Source organism: Esox lucius, chromosome 4, assembly GCF_011004845.1.
Source record: "Esox lucius isolate fEsoLuc1 chromosome 4, fEsoLuc1.pri, whole genome shotgun sequence".
Classification (NCBI taxonomy): domain Eukaryota; kingdom Metazoa; phylum Chordata; class Actinopteri; order Esociformes; family Esocidae; genus Esox; species Esox lucius.
Genome location: NC_047572.1, coordinates 22,974,326 through 22,995,914, shown reverse-complemented (window position 1 = coordinate 22,995,914; position 21,589 = coordinate 22,974,326). Strand labels below are relative to the sequence as shown.

At 43.7% G+C, this 21,589-nt stretch overlaps 2 protein-coding genes across 4 annotated transcripts; both read right to left on the bottom strand.

Moving 5' to 3' along the window:
* Positions 1–968: 968 nt before the first annotated feature.
* On the bottom strand, positions 969–12,561 carry LOC105025204 (carnosine synthase 1). Of its 3 annotated transcripts, XM_010895726.4 has the most exons (9): positions 12,479–12,561; positions 9,991–10,165; positions 8,847–8,936; positions 6,837–7,285; positions 6,547–6,754; positions 6,301–6,386; positions 5,714–5,945; positions 5,288–5,565; positions 969–5,088 (listed from the first exon to the last, which is right to left on the bottom strand). In XM_010895726.4, the coding sequence occupies exons 1-9, from the start codon at positions 12,479–12,481 to the stop codon at positions 3,535–3,537; spliced, it is 3,075 nt and encodes a 1,024-aa protein (XP_010894028.2). In that variant the 5' UTR covers positions 12,482–12,561; the 3' UTR covers positions 969–3,534. The 3 variants fall into 3 exon arrangements, with proteins under 3 accessions (XP_010894028.2, XP_034147846.1, XP_019901720.2); XM_034291955.1 differs by lacking the exon at positions 8,847–8,936; XM_020046161.2 differs by lacking the exons at positions 9,991–10,165; positions 12,479–12,561 and having other exon boundaries at positions 8,808–8,850.
* A 1,294-nt stretch (positions 12,562–13,855) lies between these two features.
* Positions 13,856–21,530, bottom strand: tmco6 (transmembrane and coiled-coil domains 6). Its single transcript, XM_010895725.3, has 13 exons — positions 21,335–21,530; positions 20,683–20,789; positions 20,430–20,545; positions 20,091–20,277; positions 19,739–19,843; positions 19,556–19,647; positions 19,320–19,436; positions 18,997–19,111; positions 18,671–18,851; positions 18,258–18,352; positions 14,563–14,730; positions 14,304–14,429; positions 13,856–14,067 (listed from the first exon to the last, which is right to left on the bottom strand). The coding sequence occupies exons 1-13, from the start codon at positions 21,423–21,425 to the stop codon at positions 14,044–14,046; spliced, it is 1,524 nt and encodes a 507-aa protein (XP_010894027.1). The 5' UTR covers positions 21,426–21,530; the 3' UTR covers positions 13,856–14,043.
* Between the last annotated feature and the right edge of the window lie 59 nt (positions 21,531–21,589).

Genomic DNA, 21,589 nt, shown 5'->3' with positions numbered 1-21,589 from the left:
GCATCACTTGAAAAGGTGTTTAAGACCTTAGAGGCTGTGTGTGACAAGTCTGGAGTGCAGTTCTATTTTACAGTCTTGTCCAATGTTAATCTGACAGCAGTGTGACCCCCATTCCCAAATTTAGGGTAGAGAAAGAGCCTGTTGATATCAGAATACAAATACTGAGGGTGAGTCCGGTGGAGAGACAACAGTTCTTTCTGTAATCACTGAATATATTTCTTTGCGTGGAGCAGCAGGGGTGTTCAATGGTTTGGAAACAGAAGAAGGTGCTGTTATTCTATTCTATCCCTGATTGTATAGCTCTTAACATTGTGTTCGTTTCACACATACCCAATAATTGTGTATTTCCTTTTGCTATTATTATTGTCAATATTTTTACTCCCTCTAATAGTTAGTTTGACAAACTGATTAAATAGAGCTGTGCAGGATGGTTTTGAGACTGGAGAAAACACTTCTGAAGTAAACTAAAGTCTCACTACTACTATAGAATTGGGAGTAGAGGTAAGCCACAGCAAATACTTGTGATCGAAAGAGAAGGGAAGCCCTAAGAAAAAGTGTGAGAGAAACTGAAACAAATGTTAACATTAACGTTTAGAATTTAGGTGATTTGTGAATTCAAGCAGTTCCGGCAGTCTCTATTAGCAACCACAATCTGGACCGCATGTAAGGACTCAAAACAAGTACCACAAAGCAAGAAAGGGAGAAGTCTGGGAAAAACACATTTTGGCAAACCAATAACCTCAATGTGCCAGGCTTTAGAAAAGAAATGGAAAACAAGTCTTTTTTTTCCCCTCTCTTAGTAAAATAACTCTGATTTACTTCCATTAATTATCATCGCATTTACATAAAGTTTGAAAGAGGCAGCACACAGCAGGCCTGTATGGTGCAGTGCAGGAGATTGACTTTCAGGTTTAATTCCATTAAATAAATGTCATTAAAACATTGCATCAATAAAACAAGAGAGGAAGTAAGAAGTGTAAATTTGAATGTTTATTATATTTAACACAGGAAATTTGAATTAGTCATTTTGATTAAAACAGTAGCTGAATTAGCTGGATCTTGAGCAAATTATTGGGTATTCCTATTCCTGTTAATGGTATTATCAACATTATGTAACAGAAAAATCACTTTTGTGTTAATTACAAGAATTTATTGTGTGGTGAATTTATTCATGGTGAACATTTTGTAGAACAATGTGTAAATGTAAACGTGTTTATCTAAATTGTAACAAAAAAGCATTAAACCAAATATGACAACATGAACACATTTACTTAATATAAAAGCTAATTAGGGGATGTGACTGGGCCACATAAGGACATTTACCTTTGCATTCCTTCACCACTCCACTGTTAATTTGGATGTGTGCTGGTTGTCATGCTGAAAAGTGAACATCCATCCATTTTCAGCTTTGTTTCAGAGGACAGCAGGTTATACTCAACAACTTATTTGTACATGGCTCCATAACCTTCCCTTCTATCCAGACGTGCAAGAATCCCCATAACAGGATGCTGCCACCACCAGCCCTCACAGTAGGGATGCTGTGTTTTAGGTGATGTGCTGAGTTGGGTTTAGAAAGAATGTTACTCTGTTGAGGCTGAAAAATACATTTTATATCCATACCCACAGCTGAGTATTTTCTCCTTCGACCTTTAGTTCAATTTAAAGTTCCCACAATTGAGCGTTTGCTTTGCAAATCACTACCCAACAGAGGTGGTCTAGAGAAGTGGCTGAATTGATCCTGTTATCATGTAAATCACTCTAGTCTATGGGGCCAATTACCTTGGTTTGTAATTTTGTTTAAAATGTCACACTTCAGCTAGTTTAGATCTCTATTAAAATGTATGTATACATTATGCGTATATGCATAATTTCATTTTACAATTTAAAAAAATCCCCTTAAGTATGAGTAAAGTAATTAGAATTCAGGGCTGGCTTAAGGCCCTCGACTGCCAGGTTGCCCCAGACTGCTATGGTAGAGGGGGCCCCCAAATCAAATGTTGCTTAGGGCCCCCAAAAGGCTAGGGCCGGCACTAAGTATATGGAAGTGGAAAAGGGCACTGACAGCACTTTAGTTGTTCTAAAGCTGTTCTCCAGTTCTTTGAGTGTACTTTCAAATATATCAAGGGGACTTTTAGTTTGTACTTTTGAACCTCACTGAACTCAGACATACAGAAACAGAAGCAAGAAATCCCCAACCGTTTGACCACTTTGACCCTTTTCTGGGGGGTGGTGAAGGGTGGCCAGGACACCGTATCAGTTTCACCCGCCAGCCTACTGAGTATGTCGGACACCAGATTCCAAATGCCACATTACTCTGCCAGATGAGGTTTGTTCCAGGGTGAACATGTTTGCAATGGTAAAATCTCAAACGACTCAAAGGGGGAAATTTGTAAGTGTTTCTACGTGGGGGAAGTCAATCTCCATTGTCATACCCTTTCAAGTTGTTTATTTTTGGGGAAGCAACCTTTCATTTAAGCTTGTTCAATAAAAACTAACTTTTACTTGACCTCTAACCTTATATCAGAAAGAGTTATGAATTGCAGGTTGCCAAGCCTTGAAATGTTCTGAATTTTGCCACCTCTGTACATCTGTTCAAGCTTCTCCGCCGATTTATTTTAACCCCCTTTGATTCCTAACAAATATTTTTCTGCTCTTCCTTTATAAACCTGTTTTACCAATACTTTAACCCACCAGTTCCCAGAGATACCCTGGGAACCCCCAGCTATCTCATAACTTTCTTGTAGTCTTGAACCTGTTCACTTTAATCAAGTAGTCAAGAGAGTAGACATGTTGATTCAGGTGTGCTAGCTCTGGAATATATTTAATACTGTCTTGGAACTACTGGGGGACCCCAAGAGAAATATAACTCTCCATTCCCATCTGTTCCAACCCTGCCCTGCCTTTGGGTGCTGACTAAATGAACTGCTATGACCTGATTATGACGTAGACTGCTGATGCTACAGCCTAGTAGATAGCAGGGTAAAGGTCAAATCAAGCTGAAGGCTGTACATTTAGGTAAGTTAAGATTCAAAATTGGTAATAGGATTATGTAAATCTTTTCTAATAGCTATGCTATGTTTTTCCATTTTTTTTTTTATTAAAACCCTCATCATTCCTGAAAATGTGTAGATAGACATTTATCATTCTCTCAATCACTGATTATTTTTTTGAAACATATAATTCCTGAGATGATCCCAAAAATGTAACTGAGAAAAATCAAGGTTCTGCTATCTAAATAATTAGTCCTCGAAACTGCAGTTTTGAGATGTTTTGAACTAATGAGTATTTCTTTTCATTCCTGTGATGTAACTCTAAGTTAACTAAACTAACCCTAGTACAAAATCACATCTGCACACAACACACCTGCGATGGACAAAGGTTGTTGTCAGATGGGTTCAATCTTGAGGACAAACACTGAAGCAGGAATAAAGCATATGCTTGTCTGTCATGGAGATATTTCTGTTTGTGAATAGCATCTAAAACATTGCACCGTATGTAACAATCCCCAGGTGCTTCATTCCCAGGACTTCATACCTAGTTAAAGTGGGACAGGAAGTACCCCAGGTCGTAGCGTGGAGGACAGTGCAGGCCGAGCCCCTGGCAAAGGGCGAGGAGGCGCTGGCGAGCGTTGGCGGCGCTGTGAGCGTCTCTTATCCCGATATTACAGAAGGGCTCCTCGTATTCCCCAGAGATCAGTTCATCCTCGTCAGCCAGCTCATTCAGCCTCAAAGTCCCCTCGTTGTGCAGCCTTCTCAGACGCTCAGGAGTGGCTGTGTCCCTCAGGGCCTGGAGGTGCTGTGACACCACCACCATCACCCCAGCAAAGTGCCCCCTGGCTGGGAGGGAGGTGGCCGAAGGCAGGCAGGGTCGAATTCCACAGGACACCATGAAGGCAGACATCAGGATGTCCACACCGTAGAGCTCCAAGATCCAGTCGCGCAGATAGAAGCCGCCCATGCGGGCGTTGATCTCAATGAGCTTTGGTCCCACTTCTGTCATCTTCATCTCCACGTTGAACACTCCATCCCGAAGGCTGCACCCCAAGCAAGCGTGGTATGCCGCGTGGATCAGCTGGACGCGCTTGTCCGCTGCCAGCCCCGAGGGCATCTGGGCGGCCGTCTCCGTGAAGGCCGGGGCACGCGTGGGGCCGTTGTCGGAAACAAACGCGCCCTCCAGTCGCCCCTCGAACAGGACCAAGTCCACATCGTGCTCCGTGCCGCCAACGTACTCCATAAGGGTCATGGCGTTGCCCCAGCACAGGCCGATGCCGGGGTAATCCGTCTCCTCCCGGAGGTCCCCTCCGATCCTCTCAAAGTGGGCCAGGCTTTCTTCCAGGGAGCCCACCTTCCTCACGCCCACAGCACCCGCCCCGTACTCCAGCTTCATGATGGCGGGGAATCTCACCACGCCCACACCGAACCCACCAGCACCGCCCGCCCCGCCTCTGGTGGCCTTCTCCAGATCCAGGGAGCTCTCTACGTGGATACAGGGGACCGCGTAGGAGGATGGGGATGGAGAGAGGAGAGGAGCGGTGGGTTGGAAAGTGCCAAAAGACTGCGAGAAGGAAGAAGAGTGTGAGGTGAAAGGAGAGGGAGGACTGGCGGCCTTGGGTTTTCCAATCACCTCGCTGAAGAGATCCCCTCGGTCAAAATCTGCCATAGCTCGCATGCTGTCTCCTTCCATGTTGACCATGCCGTTCTGCTGTCTTTCTCTCCTCTCACAGTCTCTGAACTCAACCAGGCCATCCGCCTGACCGGAGGGCTGTTCAACACTAATGAGGTTAGTCCTCGTTGACCTAAGCAGCCCCAGTAGGTGCCTGTGGGTGCGGCTCTTCTCCTTTGCGATGCGTATGGCCTCGGTGGGAGGGCCTCTGAGCCCCAGCCTATCACAGACGATCGACGCCAGCACCACGCAGTCGTCCCAGAAACACACGCAGCCGTCGGGGTGGAGGCCGGAGGACGACAGCCAATCACAGATGCTGGAGCAGTGCTGTTCGTCACGACGATGGTCGGTGAGGTCTGGCAGGGCAAGGAAGTGGTCAACCAACTGGAAGGCAAAGTGGGCGGGGTCACTGTCCACCAGCAGGATCTGATTGGAGGGAAGAATGTGACTGATTTTAAATTCTTATATTAGCATAGCTATCTAACTGGTACCATTAATGTGTTAGTTAATCAGATGCAATACCGTAAAATGCAGTTCTAAAACAGCTGGAAATGATGTTGGCCAATCTATTCACTTTCACTATTATTCTCCTAGTAAACTAGTAAACGTCCATGTAAACATGTACCTTGAGTTGATAGTGTTTGACTGCTTTCCAGATGAACTTCTTACTGTGTCCACCAGCTCCTACAACCAGAATAGTCTTCCCCTGCATCAGGTAGCACTGGGAGCGGGTGAGAGGGGTGAGGAGCAGGGTACCCCGATTCCACCCTTCTATCCCACTGTCACACGACTCCATCCCAATCCCCTGCTCCAGGAGGGACGAATGGAGACAGAGGGAAGAGTGGAAGCCCAAAACCACAGTCGTAATACTGGAGCCGTCCATGGTGAATAGGAGATCCACACCTGTGAAATTGAGAGGAAAGGAGGTGGTCAGAAGGAGGAACTGTAAAACTATACCCTGCGTTCAGAGAGTATGGGCAGTAATTTATCAAACCAGCTCAGACAGCTTCAAGATAACTTAGTGTACATTTGGCAATAAGTCAACACCCACCTATCATGTCAGTCTGGCCGCCTGCTCCGCCACGGTCATCTGCAGTCATGCTTGACTCCGTTTCCATGACAACACGAAAGCAGGACAGGGTGGTGTCCGTTGCTAGGCGACGGAGAGATGTCGCCATGGCAGGGTCAGTGAAACCACACTCCAATAGGGTTGTTTCCAAAGACTGACAGAGGGAGTGGCAGTGAGAGAGAGGGGTGGCAGACACACCCACTCTACACACCAACTAGGGGGAGAGAGGGGGAGAGAGAGAGAGAGAGAGAGAATGGAAGGAAATAAAGCTCAAGTTAGAGATAAAGTAATTAATGTCTTAATGTATTTGACCTTTGTTACAAGAACGTGTCCTGTATTCCTGAGTTAAAGACAACATGATTAAAAGGGCCACTGTATATACTGTCTACAGAGGGTCCAAACTATTGAGGAAACATGATGAAAACATAATGACCAAAGTGCAAAGCCACAGGCAGGACAGTGTCAGGCACCTACTGCTAATCAAACAACAAGGTTTTCATGGTACACACAATTAACATTTCTCTCTCCTACCTCGTTCTCTCTCGTTCTGTCTCTCGCTTTACTCTCACCTTGTAGAGGAGAGGCAGGTCTTGAGGGGAGCGAGTTACGATGGCACACAGTCTGAAGGACAGGTCTGCAACCTGAGCCCTGCAGTCTGACACACATTCACATGACAACCACCTCACTATGACAGCCAGTCAGTAATGGCCCATGGCATGTTACATTAAAAGTAGTTTTATGTGCACCAGTGTCAAATAATCATTAAAAACTAGGTCCTCAAACTACCCTAATCCATCGTAACTGAAAGCCCTCACCAGTGTACTGTTCCCAGGTGCGGTCCTCCACCCGCAGCCCAGGTTTCAGTGGGGAGCAGTAGGCCTCCAGTAGCACTGCCTCTCCAGGGAGGAGCTGGGGAAGGAGGTAACTCACCTTGGCCCAGACCTCGTCCTTGTCCCTGGACAGGTAGACAGGTGGGGAAGTGGCCTCGCCCACAAACCTCCCACCGCTGCACCTGAGCACCACCTAGTCACAAAGTAACGTTGAGTTGTTATGATGTTGCACCTTTATTTCAAGGCTGACTACATTCTGGAACGACAGCACGCACCCTCTCAGATCCTCGCACGCCCTCTGACTCCAGAAAGGCATCCACCTCGTTTTGGGTGGAGTTCTCCCATTCTTCCACCCCCATTTCCAGGTGCATCACCTTAACCCCTCCTGTGCGACCCTCACCCAGCCCCATCTGCCCTTTGGGCAAAAGGAGGGCCAGGGTTGGGGGACAGTGGATCTTGGCCTTCTGCAGCAGAACCCTGGTGTTCAGAACATCTTCCCAGAACTGACCCAGTGGTCCAGAACCTCCGCTCGGGCAGTCTGTTCCGAGGGACACTTCTTCCTTAGTCCAAGGATCACATGACAAGAAGTAGGTGACCCTGCGAGGGGGGTTGAAGGTGGACAGAAAAGTACGCCCACCCAGGTCAAACATGACAGCCTTGTGGACCAGGAGGGAGGAAGAGGACCGAGAGAGCCAGGATGGTGAGAGACACAGGAGAGCATCTCCTACAGTGGGAGAGAGAGGAGGGCGGGCGGAATAGAGTTGGAAGGAACGGTGTAACATTAGTACATGAGTGAGGAGGGAGGACAGATGTAACAGTTACAGTATTTTGAGAATAAGGTACATTGAAAAAGAAGAAGGGAAGGGAGAGAAGGGAGAGAGGGGGAGAAAGGTGATCTTATTATGACAATATACAAGAGAGTGGGGTTAACATCCTACATTTGGCATTGACCCGATGTCCTGAGTCAATTGGAGATTGGAAATATAGACATAAATATTTCCATTGGGAGTATTCCCCCTTTATCATTGTTGTAAAAACTTTTAATCTGTTATTAGTCACAACAGTGTCAAAGCGGGTAGGAAAAGTACTATTTATATAAAAATAAAGTCATGGAGGCCAGTGACATTCTCATTAAATATCAGCCTGGACTAGTGATCTTTCCCCTCAACATGTTGGGCATCTGGCTAAAATTAGAGCTATTAGTGTTAGACTCAGCTTTTCTCTCTAGAGGCAGTTAGGTTATTTGATAATGACACCAATGAATCCCATAAAAGGATTGCCATTCCATTATATTTATTTGCCAGCACTCCGGCCCATAAATGGTCAAGAAAATGATATAAAATCTAACACCATTCTAGCATTGAGTCATGCTTTTGCTTTTGTGCCTGGGACTGGTAAAGCACGGCCTTCTTACTCTTTGGTAAAAAAACGATTTACCATTGCTTTTATATGTTGGCATCTTCTATGATGTTTGGACTAAGTGTGATGCTGGAGGTGTGAGGCAGGACACAGGCACAGGGAGAACAGAGGACTTCTAGTAACTAAACTAAGGTACAACCACACCGAAATGAAGACACAAAAACAGAAACAGTGTGACAATCACTGACAAGATACACTAGGGAAGGAGGAACTTAAATTGGAACAGCGATGAGGAACACAGGTGAGGACAATAATAACAAACAGGTGTTTCAATGAGGGAGAGGAAGCGAGATTTCACTGGCATGCAGGCCTGCTGTCCCCGGACATCACACTAACACATGAATGGTTCATTACATGATCCATTGAGCAAATTCTTTTTCTAGCTTATGACACCTACAGAATTGACACCTTAAGCCAAATAAGGTCATCATGCCTGAAGGATTTAGGCCGATGGTTTGTAGCAACTCGAATGCATCTCAATGATATTGAGAAGTAATTGCATTGCTTACAACTGATTTTGCCGCAGTCCCTTTAAACTCTTATGAGTGGCAAACAGGAATGACAGATCCCTATCTGTCATGAGGACATTCAGTTTACAGCTCCAACCATTTGGAAACTGAAGCCAAATTTGTAGGAGCAGCGATCAGATGTTACTGGTGGAAGAGCCCATGGAAAACAGTTTGGCACATACAGTGGCTTTTAGGGCAAGGTGTATCATGTAGCCAAAGCTCTGGACATACCTTATTACACGTCGAATCACTGTTACGCTACTACTTTATTACCAAACTAAATATAAAGGCGACTGATTAACAGGCCGTTGTACACACCTGTAGTGTTTCATGTCTGTGTGTTTGGAGCTACGATACCTGGGCTCCGTTGCCCTGCCTCCAGAAGCAGAGAGAGGTAGGGGAGAGGAGATCCCAAAACACAAATACACAGCTGAGAGTGACTCACACCTGGAAGAGAATACAGAACAGCCATTTGGGGTGCCATTTGGCATGAACCAGTTGCCCAAAACCTCCCAATGTAATAGAAAGTGATTCATTAATTGTAGGCTATACCAAAGACACCCAGAAAAGGGGGGCGGTGAGGAGTTTTGGGGAAAAAACTTGAGGTGGATGTAATTTTACCAGGTAGGTATGACTAAAAACACATTATTATTTTCAGCAAAAACCCAGGAATAATGTGGGTTAACTGACATCCTCAGGGACAGAACATACCCCTTTAGGGTCTTCTTCTTTGCCTTTTTATGTGTTAGAAAATAAAGCACCCATTCTGTTTACATATGTAATTATTTCTTTATTATCTGGCTTCTAATAAAACATATTTCAAACTAATCCAAGATGAACCATGAAAGCAATAAGGCAGATGGTTATTACTTCTATCTGATGAAAAACCTTGCAACCACCTTTTGAGATGTATGTACTGAAAGCAGACACATCAATGAAAGCAGATACAACATACTCAAACCTTTTCCAAAGAAGGAAAAGCACTCAAAATAAGTTCTGAGGTTTCATAATTGTAAGTTAACAAGAAAAATATGGTAATGTTTTCATTTCCTGAAAAGTATCTGCTTTGGAGATAAGTGGTTCTCATCAGACAGCATCACTATGCTGATTTGAAATACTATTATCATTCCAAACACTCTTAAAGCCAAGCAGTCTACTAAAACCAGGGGGAAGCTAGATTTCTGGACCATGCAAGGGTCAAATGAAAGACTCCTTGAAACAAATGTTCACTAGTAACTCATTTACTCTATTACAGTACTAATTATGCGTAGTCTGAGTGACTGTGCTAGTTAAGATCCATTCTTTCTTTTAGGCTGACCAGACCTTGAGGGCTTTACTCAAATGTTTCCAATGTTCAGAGCATTGGAAGCAGTAAAACCACAGAGCAGCCACCATTTCTAGATCACAATGGTAAACAGGCCTAAGTGCTTTTGTTGCCAAGGACATTACGGTCTGCAACATCCTGGAAGTCTCAGCCCGGCAGTCGTGGCCCTAGTCTCACCCTGTGGCAGGTCCTGTGTTTCAGGCAGGTCAATCTCCCTCAGGGCCTCCTGCAGGGTCTGGAACAGCACCACCTGCTGGCTGGAGCACCCCGCCCACTGTCCACCATTAGCAAATCTCCCTGGCGAGAAGGGAAGGCTGGGGACAACAGTGCTGGGAAGTGAGCTGAGAGACAGCTGTGGGGGACACAGGGGTTGTGAGATGGATAACGTCTCGGTGTGTGTGTGTGTGTGTGTGTGTGTGTGTGCATGTGTAAACAATATAACAGGAATAATGAGAAAACATAATGTTAGGTGAAGACAGGCCAAGAGGTGTCATCAAATAGATCAGTCCTAAAAACATTCTAATTACGGTTAAAACAAACAGCGAAGCTTCCTGTGATGTAGAGTATGACAGCTGATACCGCTAAACATGCCAATGACAGCCAATAGGTGTGTACATATGGAACCACTACCAGCAGTACTAAACACACCCATTCATTAGCATTCACACATTTTCACAACGCATGGAGCAAACCTAGCAGACCTTAAATTATAAGATCTCTTAGTTAATAAGATAATCAAATCAGTCATATAGAGTGCAGCTGTACTGTTCCAAATGTATATTTAGAACAGAAGAAATTACTTCAGAATATGTAGGAGATAGCTGACTAAATCCTTAGTCTCGAAAACCTGACCCTAGGCAACAGTGACTAGGGTCTGGTTTCAATGACGGACTCTGTTGGTAACTTTGGCAAGAGAAAGAAATGGTTCCAGGGCGGGGCCTCTTCAGACAGACAGCTCGTCCAACCATTCACAAGGCAGCCATGACAGAACATTGGGATTTGACGCTTAAGTGAGGCAGGCAAACATTTAAAATGAAACACTCAGGTTTCCATCTCTCTAGCTAACTATTTTACAAATACATGACTGGACTTAACAATACCAAATATAATATGAACTGTATATGCAGAGAGAAACGTTGCAGTTTTAAAGTAGTACCCTAGTCTCATTGTCCTTCAATCTAACACCTGATTTTGAACTTAGCAAAAAGCACATTTTAATACATAAATTGAAAACAACATTTTGGTCACTACAATTAGTGTACAGATAAAACCGTGATGATCAGAACATTACTGTAGACACCAATATCCCAATGAGCATCCCAGGTGAATGTTGCCCAGGGTTGATGATGTACATGCTAGAATAATACCACATAGTATTGCCCTGTCAACTTATTCCACCATTTTTTTTCTGGTAAGCAATATTTATTTGAAAGATTCCGTAAACACTTTTTAAAACCTGGGGCCCCCTCCCGAGTGTGGGCACATCTGGGATACGGTTATTGTGTTGACAGTGACAAGGTTTCCTCTACGCCAAAATAGTCTGTCACTTGAACCAGACCCTAGTCACTGTTTCCTAGGATCAGCTTTTCAAAATGACTAAATAATTGAATATGCATTGTCAAATCCTAACAGTTCTACCTAAAAGTACCAGGTCATGTGGGCGTTCAGATCAGATACAGAAGCCAACGGCATGCACGCTTTAATTGTTATGCAAAATCACCTACACAGAAATTGCATTGTTGGGTATTCAATCATGTGATGGAGCAACAAACACGGTCCACTTGTTCTCCTTCCAACCTCCCTCTGTTTGCCCTCACTCCTCTCTCTGTTTATCAACACCCGGTTTATTTACCCTTTATTTCATCCTTCTCCCCTGCTAACGCACCTCGGGGTGTAATTCTCACCCCCATACGCAGAGCTACAGTAGTTTGCTGCTTCACAAAACTATTATCCATTAGTATGAAATAATGCCAAGGTTTTGTGTTTCACATACAGTAGAAGACCTTTAATGAAACTATAAATATGTTTTGGCACACCTCTCCTTCAGCATAACTTACACTATAACCTGTAAATCATACTTGACACTCTAAATTTAACACGGTATGCTGAGACCCATACAGACGTAGGCAGGCGGCACGCGAAACGGTTACAAGAGTAACATTGCAGCTGTTTTAACTCAAAGCTCTCCCTGTTGATCTACAGAAATCTCTCAGATTCTCTTTCCTTTGTACCGCTGTCTTTGGTCTCTGAGACCCAGTCTTAGTAGACCCAGTCTGTCATTCCTCATTCTATCGCTGTCAAACAAAATACCACCAAGTGTCAACTCTTACGCTGTCAATACTCTGTGTTAAGCATTATATATGAACACTGAATACTGCATTTGCATCCCAAATACTGCAACACAAACTTTGTATTTTATACATTTCACAGAAAGAATTAGCAAACCTTTCAAGACTCAACATCAAAAAGTTGCCCTTTAAATGACCCTAAATACACACTAGTTCTATCCTCATCTTGTTCACCTGGGCTTCCATCATTGTTCTACGTTTTTTTCATTTTCACAAGAATAACATAGCATGCAATAAAATAGTGAAACATTGAAATCCTGCTGATAGACCACATCTATGGTCATGCAACCCAAGTGTTTGTATCCCATTAAACTCACCATAGTGTCTGCAGTAACCAAGTGACAACCTGGAAATGACAGAAAGAGGGAGAAATGGAGAGGGTAAGGAAAAAGAAAAAGAGAGGGAGGGACAGGAGGGAGGGAGCAGGAAGGGCTAAGAGGAGGCAGGGGGCAGAAAGAGAAAAACGGGAGCATACAGGCAAGTAGGGGAGAGTTAAAGTAAAAACTCAACAGATGACAGGCTTACGAAAGGGCTGTTTTCGTGTAAATATTATAAATGCCCCTTTATTTGTCGAATAAATTATTATTATTACGCTGACCTACATTTACTATTTATAAACAAACATAGGGCAAGACACTTCAAATGAATGCCAGCCCGTCAGCATGTGAACGAGTTCAACTGTCGTAAATCCCGCTCGTAATTCTCGGAGCGGTTGTTGCGCACCACTCCACCGCTCGACGCCTTTCTCTAACACTCTTCGCTCGTACGAAAAAAAAAAACGACCGCTCGAAATTCACTCCATTTATATTCCGTTGCCTGTACCGAGATGTTCTGTTTATTGCATGATACATGGTAGACAATGTGTTGATTTCTGACAATCTTGCTTTAGACCCCAATTATTTCTGCTTATAATAGGTGAGGACTGCTAGTGGAGGCAATATTTCGACCTAAACCTGTAGGGTGGTTTACGCCATGCTGCCGTGGCATTACGCGCAAGATCAAAACTTCGTAAAGCGTTGAATTCTTGCAACGTTTGCCGAATCTCGTCATTTATACAGAGTATTGCCTTATCAGTCCAATAAGATACCTTAAACTAGCACCAAAATTCGTCTGATTATGAACCTGTTTGTCTCCCTAAAAGTCAGTTTCATTAGCTACACTTTTGCGTTTCATTCGTTTTTTGTTGTTAAAGTATTTAGCTAACATACAGATTAATAAATGAGCTGAGCTGCACACAACCCACAAATGTACGCGGGGCCGGACATGCCGTGACCACGTGAAGTGAATGCTACTCGGAGCCGTCCTGGAGCGACTTTGAGCGACAGCCTTCTGGCCAGCTCCGATATCACTACATACTCAAATTGGGGTCTGCTCCGTTTACATTTTCTGCAACCTGTTATGTTATGACACTCTGCAATGTTAATGATAACACTGATACTTATGATGAAACATCCCCAATTACGTCTGTAACATGAAATGATAGCAAAACCTTATCCAGCGACGTTTTTAACATAAATACTGTAATCATAATGACTTTACAACTCAATGCAATCAAATAGACGTTTTTGGCAATTCACTGCAGCTAACTAGAAAGAAAAACATCACTAGGTGGAAAAAAAAAATTGCAATCAGTGATTAGAAAAACCCACCTGCAAATCTGCAAATCAAGAGTGTTAAAGACAGACTAGACTTAATCTTTAGCATTTTATTAAAGCAGTATACAAATATTTTCTTTATTTAATATAAATATATACAGCACATAATGTTATAGAAAAACATTTGAATATCTTCACATCTTTTTATAAAAATATTTTAAATGTACACAAATGTCTTATAACCCCGTTAAAACAAGTCATAGTGACACTCCCATTTTGTAGACTCTTCATGGAGATTCAGATGTATCCACCTTTAAGAACAAAAGATTAAACAGATAAACGTTTATATACAAAAACACAAAACATTCAATGACACTTTAAACATTTACATGCAAGTCCACTATCAGACAAGACAAGTAAAATAACGGTCAATTTGTGATATCGGTAATCTTTAGGTTGAAAAGTATCAGCTTGAGAAAGTCAGATAATGCCCAAGTCTGAAATTTGAGTGCACTTAATATAGTTTCATATTGGCTTAATTCCTCACCAGGCAGAGTGGGGTAAGGTGATGTTCCAGCAGGTGTGTTGCTCTGATGCGTATGGTCTCCTGGCTGTTAAACTGGATGGCCTCCAGCAGGGGGAGCCCACTTTGCTTAATGAACTCATCCGCCAGCTGAGAAGAAACATTGTTTGTTATCCTGAGACGGCACAACAGGATTTATGGCAAACATCAATATATAATATCAGCCTGGCAGGGGAACATCGTGACAGGGGAACATCATCGTGGCAGGATGAGGGGTACCCACCTGTGTGTCACTTGCCACTAGCTGGCCCAGCACCTCCAGACTGAAGGTCACCACCTCAGAGTCGGCCATCTTCAGCGTGGCGCAGAGAGCAGAGAGTAGGCCAGCCTGAGCCAAATGGACACAGTACTCTCTTCCGTGATGAGCAATGTTACCCAGAACCCTTAATACCTTTGGGAGTGAAGCAAGCCAAATAATTTAGAGTGGTGCTCAAAAGTTTGCATACCCTTTGAGAATTGGTAATGCATGTACCATTTGTAAAGAAAACATGACTGAGCAGGCAAAACACATATCTTATTTCTTATGGGATTCATATTCAACTGTAGGTTATAACAGAATGGCATAATCATAAAACACAACATGGCAACAAAGAAAAAAATGAACTGAACCCTGTTCAAAAGTCTGTAAACCCTTAGTTAATATTTCTGTGTTTTGCCCCTTTTAGCATCAATGACAGTGTGCAGTCTTTTCGTAATAGTGGTCTATGAGGCCTAGAATTCTGGCAGGTGGTATAGCTGCTCATTCGTCTTTGCAAAATGCCTCCAGGTCATGCAAAGTCTTTGGTTGTCTTGCATGAACCGCATGTCTTTGGGAAATAGACGTATGAGTGCTGCCAGCATTGCTGCAGATGTTCAGCCTGTCAGTGCTCAGACAATACGCTGCACACTGCATCAAATTGGTCTGCATGGTTGTCATCCCAGAAGGAAGCCTCTTCTAAAGATGATGCACAAGAAAGCCCACAAACAGTTTTCTGAAGACAAGCAGACTAAGGACATGGATTACTGGAACCATGTCCTGTGGTCTGATGAGACCAAGATAAACTTATTTGGTTCAGACAGTGTCAAGCGTGTGTGGCGGCAACCAGGTGAGGAGTACAAAGACAAGTGTGTCTTGCCTACAGTCAAGCATGGTGGTGGGAGTGTCATGGTCTGGGGCTGCATGAGTGCTGTTGGCACTGAGGGAACCATTGAGGGAACCATGAATGACAACATGTACTGTGACATACTGATGCAGAGTATGATCCCTTCCCTTCGGAAACTGGGCCGCAGGGCAGTATTTCCAGCATGATAACGACTTCAAACACACCTCCAAGACCACAACTGCCTTGCTAAAGAAGCTGAGGGTAAAGGTGATGGACTGGCCAAGCATGTCTCCAGACCTAAACCCTATTGAGCATCTGTGGGGCATCCTCAAACTGAAGGTGGATGAGCGCAAGGTATCTAACATCCACCAGCTCCGTGATTTCGTCATGGAGGAGTGGAAGAGGACTCCAGTGGCAACCTGTGAAGCTCTAGTGAACTCCATGCCCAAGTGGGTTAAGGCAGTGCTGGAAAATAATGGTGGCCACACAAAATATTGACACTTTGGGCCAATTTGATCACTCACTTGTTGCCAGCGGTTTAGACATTAATGGCTGTGTGTTGTGTTATTTTCAGGGGACAGCCAATGTACACTGTTATACAAGCTGTACACTCACTACTTTACATTATAGCAAAGTGTCATTTCTTCAGTGTTTTCACATAAAAATATATAATTAAATATATATACAAAATTGTGAGGGGTATACTCACTTTTGTGAGATACTGTACATAACAGGGAAAAAAGCTGACATTTCTAAAATGTACATTAGTTCAAGAAATACTATAACAGATGGCCACTCCAGAACCTTAACATTTTCTGCTATAACCAACTTGGCCCTGTACTTAGGGTCATTGTCATGCTGGAAAGTCCAAAAGCGTCCCGACCGCAGCTTTCTCTTGCAGAAGAATGCAAATTGTGTGCCAGTATTTTCTGATAACATGCTGAATTCATCTTGCCATCAATTTTCACCAGATTCCCCATGCCTTTAGAGCTCACACACCCACAAAACATCAGTGAGCCACCACCATACTTCACAGTGGGGATGGTATTCGGTTCACTATAGGCCTTGTTGACTCCTCTCCAAACATAGTGCTTATGGTTGTGACCATAAAGCTCTATTTTGGTCTTGTCACTCCAAATCACAGTGTGCCAGATGCTGTGAGGTGTGTCAAGGTGTTGTCGGGCATATTGCAACTGGGCTTTTTTTGTGGCATTGGCGCAGTAAATGCTTCTTTCTGGCAAATCGACCATGCAGCCCATTTTTGTTCAAGTATCGTTGTATTGTGCTCCTTGAAACAATCACACCGTCTTTTTCCAGAGCAGCCAGTATTTCTCCTGAGGTTACTTGTGGGTTTTTCTTTGTATCCCAAAAAATTATTCTGGCAGTTTTGGGTGAAATCTTTCTTGGTCTACCTGACCTTGGCTTGGTATCAAGAGATCCACAAAATTTTCCACTTCTTAATAAGGGATTGAACAGTACTGACTGGCATTTGCAAGGCTTTGCGTGTCTTTTTATATATCCTTTTCCATCTTTACAAAGTTCCATTACCTCGTTACGCAGTTCTATTGACAGTTCTTTTCTGCTCCCCATGGCTCAGTATCTAGCCTGCTCAGTGCATCCACGTGCGAGCTGACAAACTCACTGACTATTTATACACAGACACTAATTGCTATTTAAAAAGCCACTGGTGTGGGATATGTAAACTTTTGATCAGGGCCATTTGGGTAATTTCTGTTATCATTATGATTCAAAAAGGAGCCAAACAACTATGTGATAATAAATGGCTTCATATGATCAGTATCATATCTTATAGTGTTAATACTGGTATAGGAGACAGTCACTAATACTGACCATGGTGTTATTACTGGTATAGGAGACATTCACTAATACTGACCATGGTGTTATTACTAGTATAGGAGACATTCACTAATACTGACCATGGTGTTATTACTAGTATAGGAGACATTCACTAATACTGACCATGGTGTTATTACTAGTATAGGAGACATTCACTAATACTGACCATGGTGTTATTACTAGTATAGGAGACATTCACTAATACTGACCATGGTGTTATTACTAATATAGGAGACATTCACTAATACTGACCATGGTGTTATTACTAGTATAGGAGACATTCACTAATACTGACCATGGTGTTATTACTAGTATAGGAGACATTCACTAATACTGACCATGGTGTTATTACTAGTATAGGAGACATTCACTAATACTGACCATGGTGTTATTACTAGTATAGGAGACAGTCACTAATACTGACCATGGTGTTATTACTAGTATAGGAGACAGTCACTAATACTGACCATGGTGTTATTACTAGTATAGGAGACAGTCACTAATACTGACCATGGTGTTATTACTAGTATAGGAGACAGTCACTAATACTGACCATGGTGTTATTACTGGTATAGTAGACAGTCACTATACTGACCATGGTGTTATTACTGGTATAGGAGACAGTCACTAATACTGACCATGGTGTAATTACTGGTATAGTAGACAGTCACTATACTGACCATGGTGTTATTACTGGTATAGGAGACATTCACTAATACTGACCATGGTGTTATTACTAGTATAGGAGACAGTCACTAATACAGACCATGGTGTTATTACTGGTATAGGAGACATTCACTAATACTGACCATGGTGTTATTACTAGTATAGGAGACAGTCTCTAATACTGACCATGGTGTTATTACTGGTATAGGAGACAGTCACTAATACTGACCATGGTGTTATTACTGGTATAGGACACAGTCACTATACTGACCATGGTGTTATTACTGGTATAAGAGACAGTCACTATACTGACCATGGTGTTGATGCCCTCAGAGAAGGGCAGCAGCTGGATGAGGCCCGGAACCAGATTCAGATAGAGCATGGCTGAACTGAATACACTGGAGTCAGCTGGAGAGAGAGAGAAAGACAAACTATCAGGACAGAGTCAGCTAAAACAAGCACTCACTGTTCAGGAGATTCCACACTTTAGAGACATGGATGAAATAGGAAAGAACTGTAGATAGAGAGGGATTCAGGAGAGAGATTATTGGTTATCACAAGATTAGAAATATGTAAATGTGCCATTAGGTAACTTGTACATCAGGAGATATAAATTGATACCACATCAAAATGTTTTTGTGTTTTAACCAACGCATAATACCCATATGTATAGTATGTATCTATACACATTCCTCACACACACGAACGCACACAACCCTGTCGAACCTGTGAGGTTGTTAAGGACCCAGATGCTCTCTCTGGCCAAGGCTGGGTGGGTCCGAAGGAAGACCTGAGCAAACGCAATTAGGGCAGCCAGGAGACGGCTATCCTTTAAATGGGGCTGCAGGGCCCCGAGGGGCCCAGACAACAACAGGTTCCCTACGCAGCGCAGCAGGGGCCATATCAACTGAAGATGGAGAAAGACATGACAGAGGACACATTAGAAAACGAAGTCCTTGTGTTCCATCGCATGCGGTTTACACCCTGAATAACCACACCAACGGCCATGTTTGGAAGATAAATGTCTAATGAGTTTGGATTCAGTGACTCACCAGCTCCAGTCCCTCCATTACACTTCCTTTAGCAACAGCACCACCAAGTGTCACCAGCAAGGAAGTGCACTGTAGAAGAGCACCTTGAGCCACCAGAGTCCCGTTGTCCACATTGCTACAGACAAGAGAGCAAAAACCTGAGTGCAGATCACGCAACACCGCCATGATGTATCCATTATAACCCCACGCAAGTCAACTGTAAACACGTGTGGCTGGTCTGGTTGGACATACAGCACTAGTTTTGACCAGAGTCACACAACCATGGCCAAAAGCAAAGCAGGGTACTCCGGGCCTGACGCCGGGAGTACGCTGCTGTGTCCCACCTGCAGCACAGGTAGTGCAAACACCAGGCACACTCAATGGCTGGTCCTAGGCCAAACTGAGGGTCAGGGGTCAACGCTGAGAGGAGGTGAGGGATCAAACCAGACGCCAAGACCGCCCTAAAGACAGACGGGAAGGAGAGCAAAGCATTGACTACGAATAGGTGTTTCTCAAGGCACCTCTAAGTGGTGTCCGGTGACGTTTCTGCTATAATATTATGACCACGATGTTAACTTACGGGATCATTTCCCCTGATGCCGAGTTGGCCGAAACCAGCTGGGAGAAGGTGAATGCTACTGCTTCAACCACAGCTAGGTTATACCTGTGTATCTGCGCACACACATACACACGCACCATTAGAGTGGGCTTAAGGAGACAATGACACCTGGGTCCCCTGACAGGAGTGAGCTGTGTAGCTGACCTGGATGCAGCTGGTCAGGGCAGGTACGACGCCTTGGACTAGAAGCAACTCTCTGACATTCTCACTGTCCGGGCACATGTTAGCCAGGGTGTACAGACACAGCTCCTGTAGAGAAACACACAGCGTCTCAGTAGACGCCTAGGCACAAAGTGCCTGTACATTTTTACATGACTGAACTCCATCCTTCTGGAGCCACATTTTGGGGCCACATTTCCATAATCAGTGTTCGCTAGCTCGCATATGTTTTTGTTCGAGTCACACCAACCGTAACACATTACTAATTCAAAAGGAAGAAAGACATGGTGTAATCCTGTGGCGGGCTGTTTGCCAACGCTGTGTTGGGGGGACTGACTGTGAACTTGGGACTCTGTCCGGATAGGTAGGTGATGAGGTAGGGCGTGGCCTGGCGCAGCCTCCAGGGGTCCACCTCGCGGTGGGGGGAATGAGACAGCTCATGGAAACAGCGTGCAGCCTCCAGACGACACTGAGGGTGGGGGCCACTGAGATTGGTCACCAGGACCGAGATACTGCCCTGCTGCCTGAGAAAAGATGGGAGACCGACAGGAAATGATGACAGAAACAACACACTCAATTGCACGCACGCACACGCAGACACACACGCAGACACACACGCAGACACACACGCAGACACACACGCAGACACATAGAGGAAGACAAACTGAGAAAATACTTGATGAAGGTGAGGTGGGCAGAGGGGCTGCGCAGGGCCTTTCTGAGTGCTCTCAGGTGGGCCTCTTTATTCACCACATCCCTGTCAATAGTAATCATCTGGAGGTACTCCAGCACCTTACAGGAAGAGAATGCAGAACAGATCTCAGAAGAGATTGAACACGACACACAGTCAGCCAGAATCTTTCAAATAGCTGTATGTCTCTTCTAGGTCAATGACTAGAGACAATCTCAAAAATTTAGGAGTCCAGTACTTGATCACTGGCCATTGTGTCCATGGTGCCACCCTCTTCATCCTCATCTTCATTCACCAGAAGTCTCTTGCTGACCAGCTGGCTGTCCCTTCTGGCCTGTCTCAACTCTACAATGAAAAAAGACTATCAAAACAATAATAGTAGCACGGTATCATAGTGCTCATAACATTATACCTCACTCAAAATATTCCTTAGTTTTTCTCGGAGCTATAATTAAATAATTCGGGGTAATAATACTAAGAAAGGTATTCACCCCCTTGGACTTCACCACATTTCAGTGTTACAATATGAAAACAAAATGGATTTAATTAAGAGTTTCTGCCACTGAATAACAACAAAAATGTCCACGAAGTCAAAGTGAAAAATAACATCTACAAACTGCTCTAAATGAATTACAAATAAGAAACGGAAAATTGAGACCTTTATCAAAAACGTATCAACGTGTGTTCTCACACACAACATTTTGACATGTCCAACGACATGTTGGCTTGAATAAATGAGCTAGCTAATATTTATTGTATGATAACATTTAAGTCTGTTATAAATGGCCAATATTACCGATAGCGTACTCACCAAATATAATCACACGGTGGGCTACAATAGCTAACTAGAAGTAGATGGTAAGTTCTTTGCTGAATCTGACTAAACTCACCTTTTTCATGTGCTCGTTTCTTGAACTTCAACTCCTCCAAACTAATACCCTGACGACCAGCCTTGTGGCGGACAACGTTCAATCTCCACATTTCAGAAACTTAGATAGCTACAGATCTATCCTGTTAAAATAAGGCAATTGCATGTTGTTATTGTCTTCGGCGACTCAACAATATCACCAATGTTTTAAAAGTGTGTGTATCGCCACCTATCGGACGGGCGTGACGTGGTCCATTTTCAGGAAAACCTTTCATTA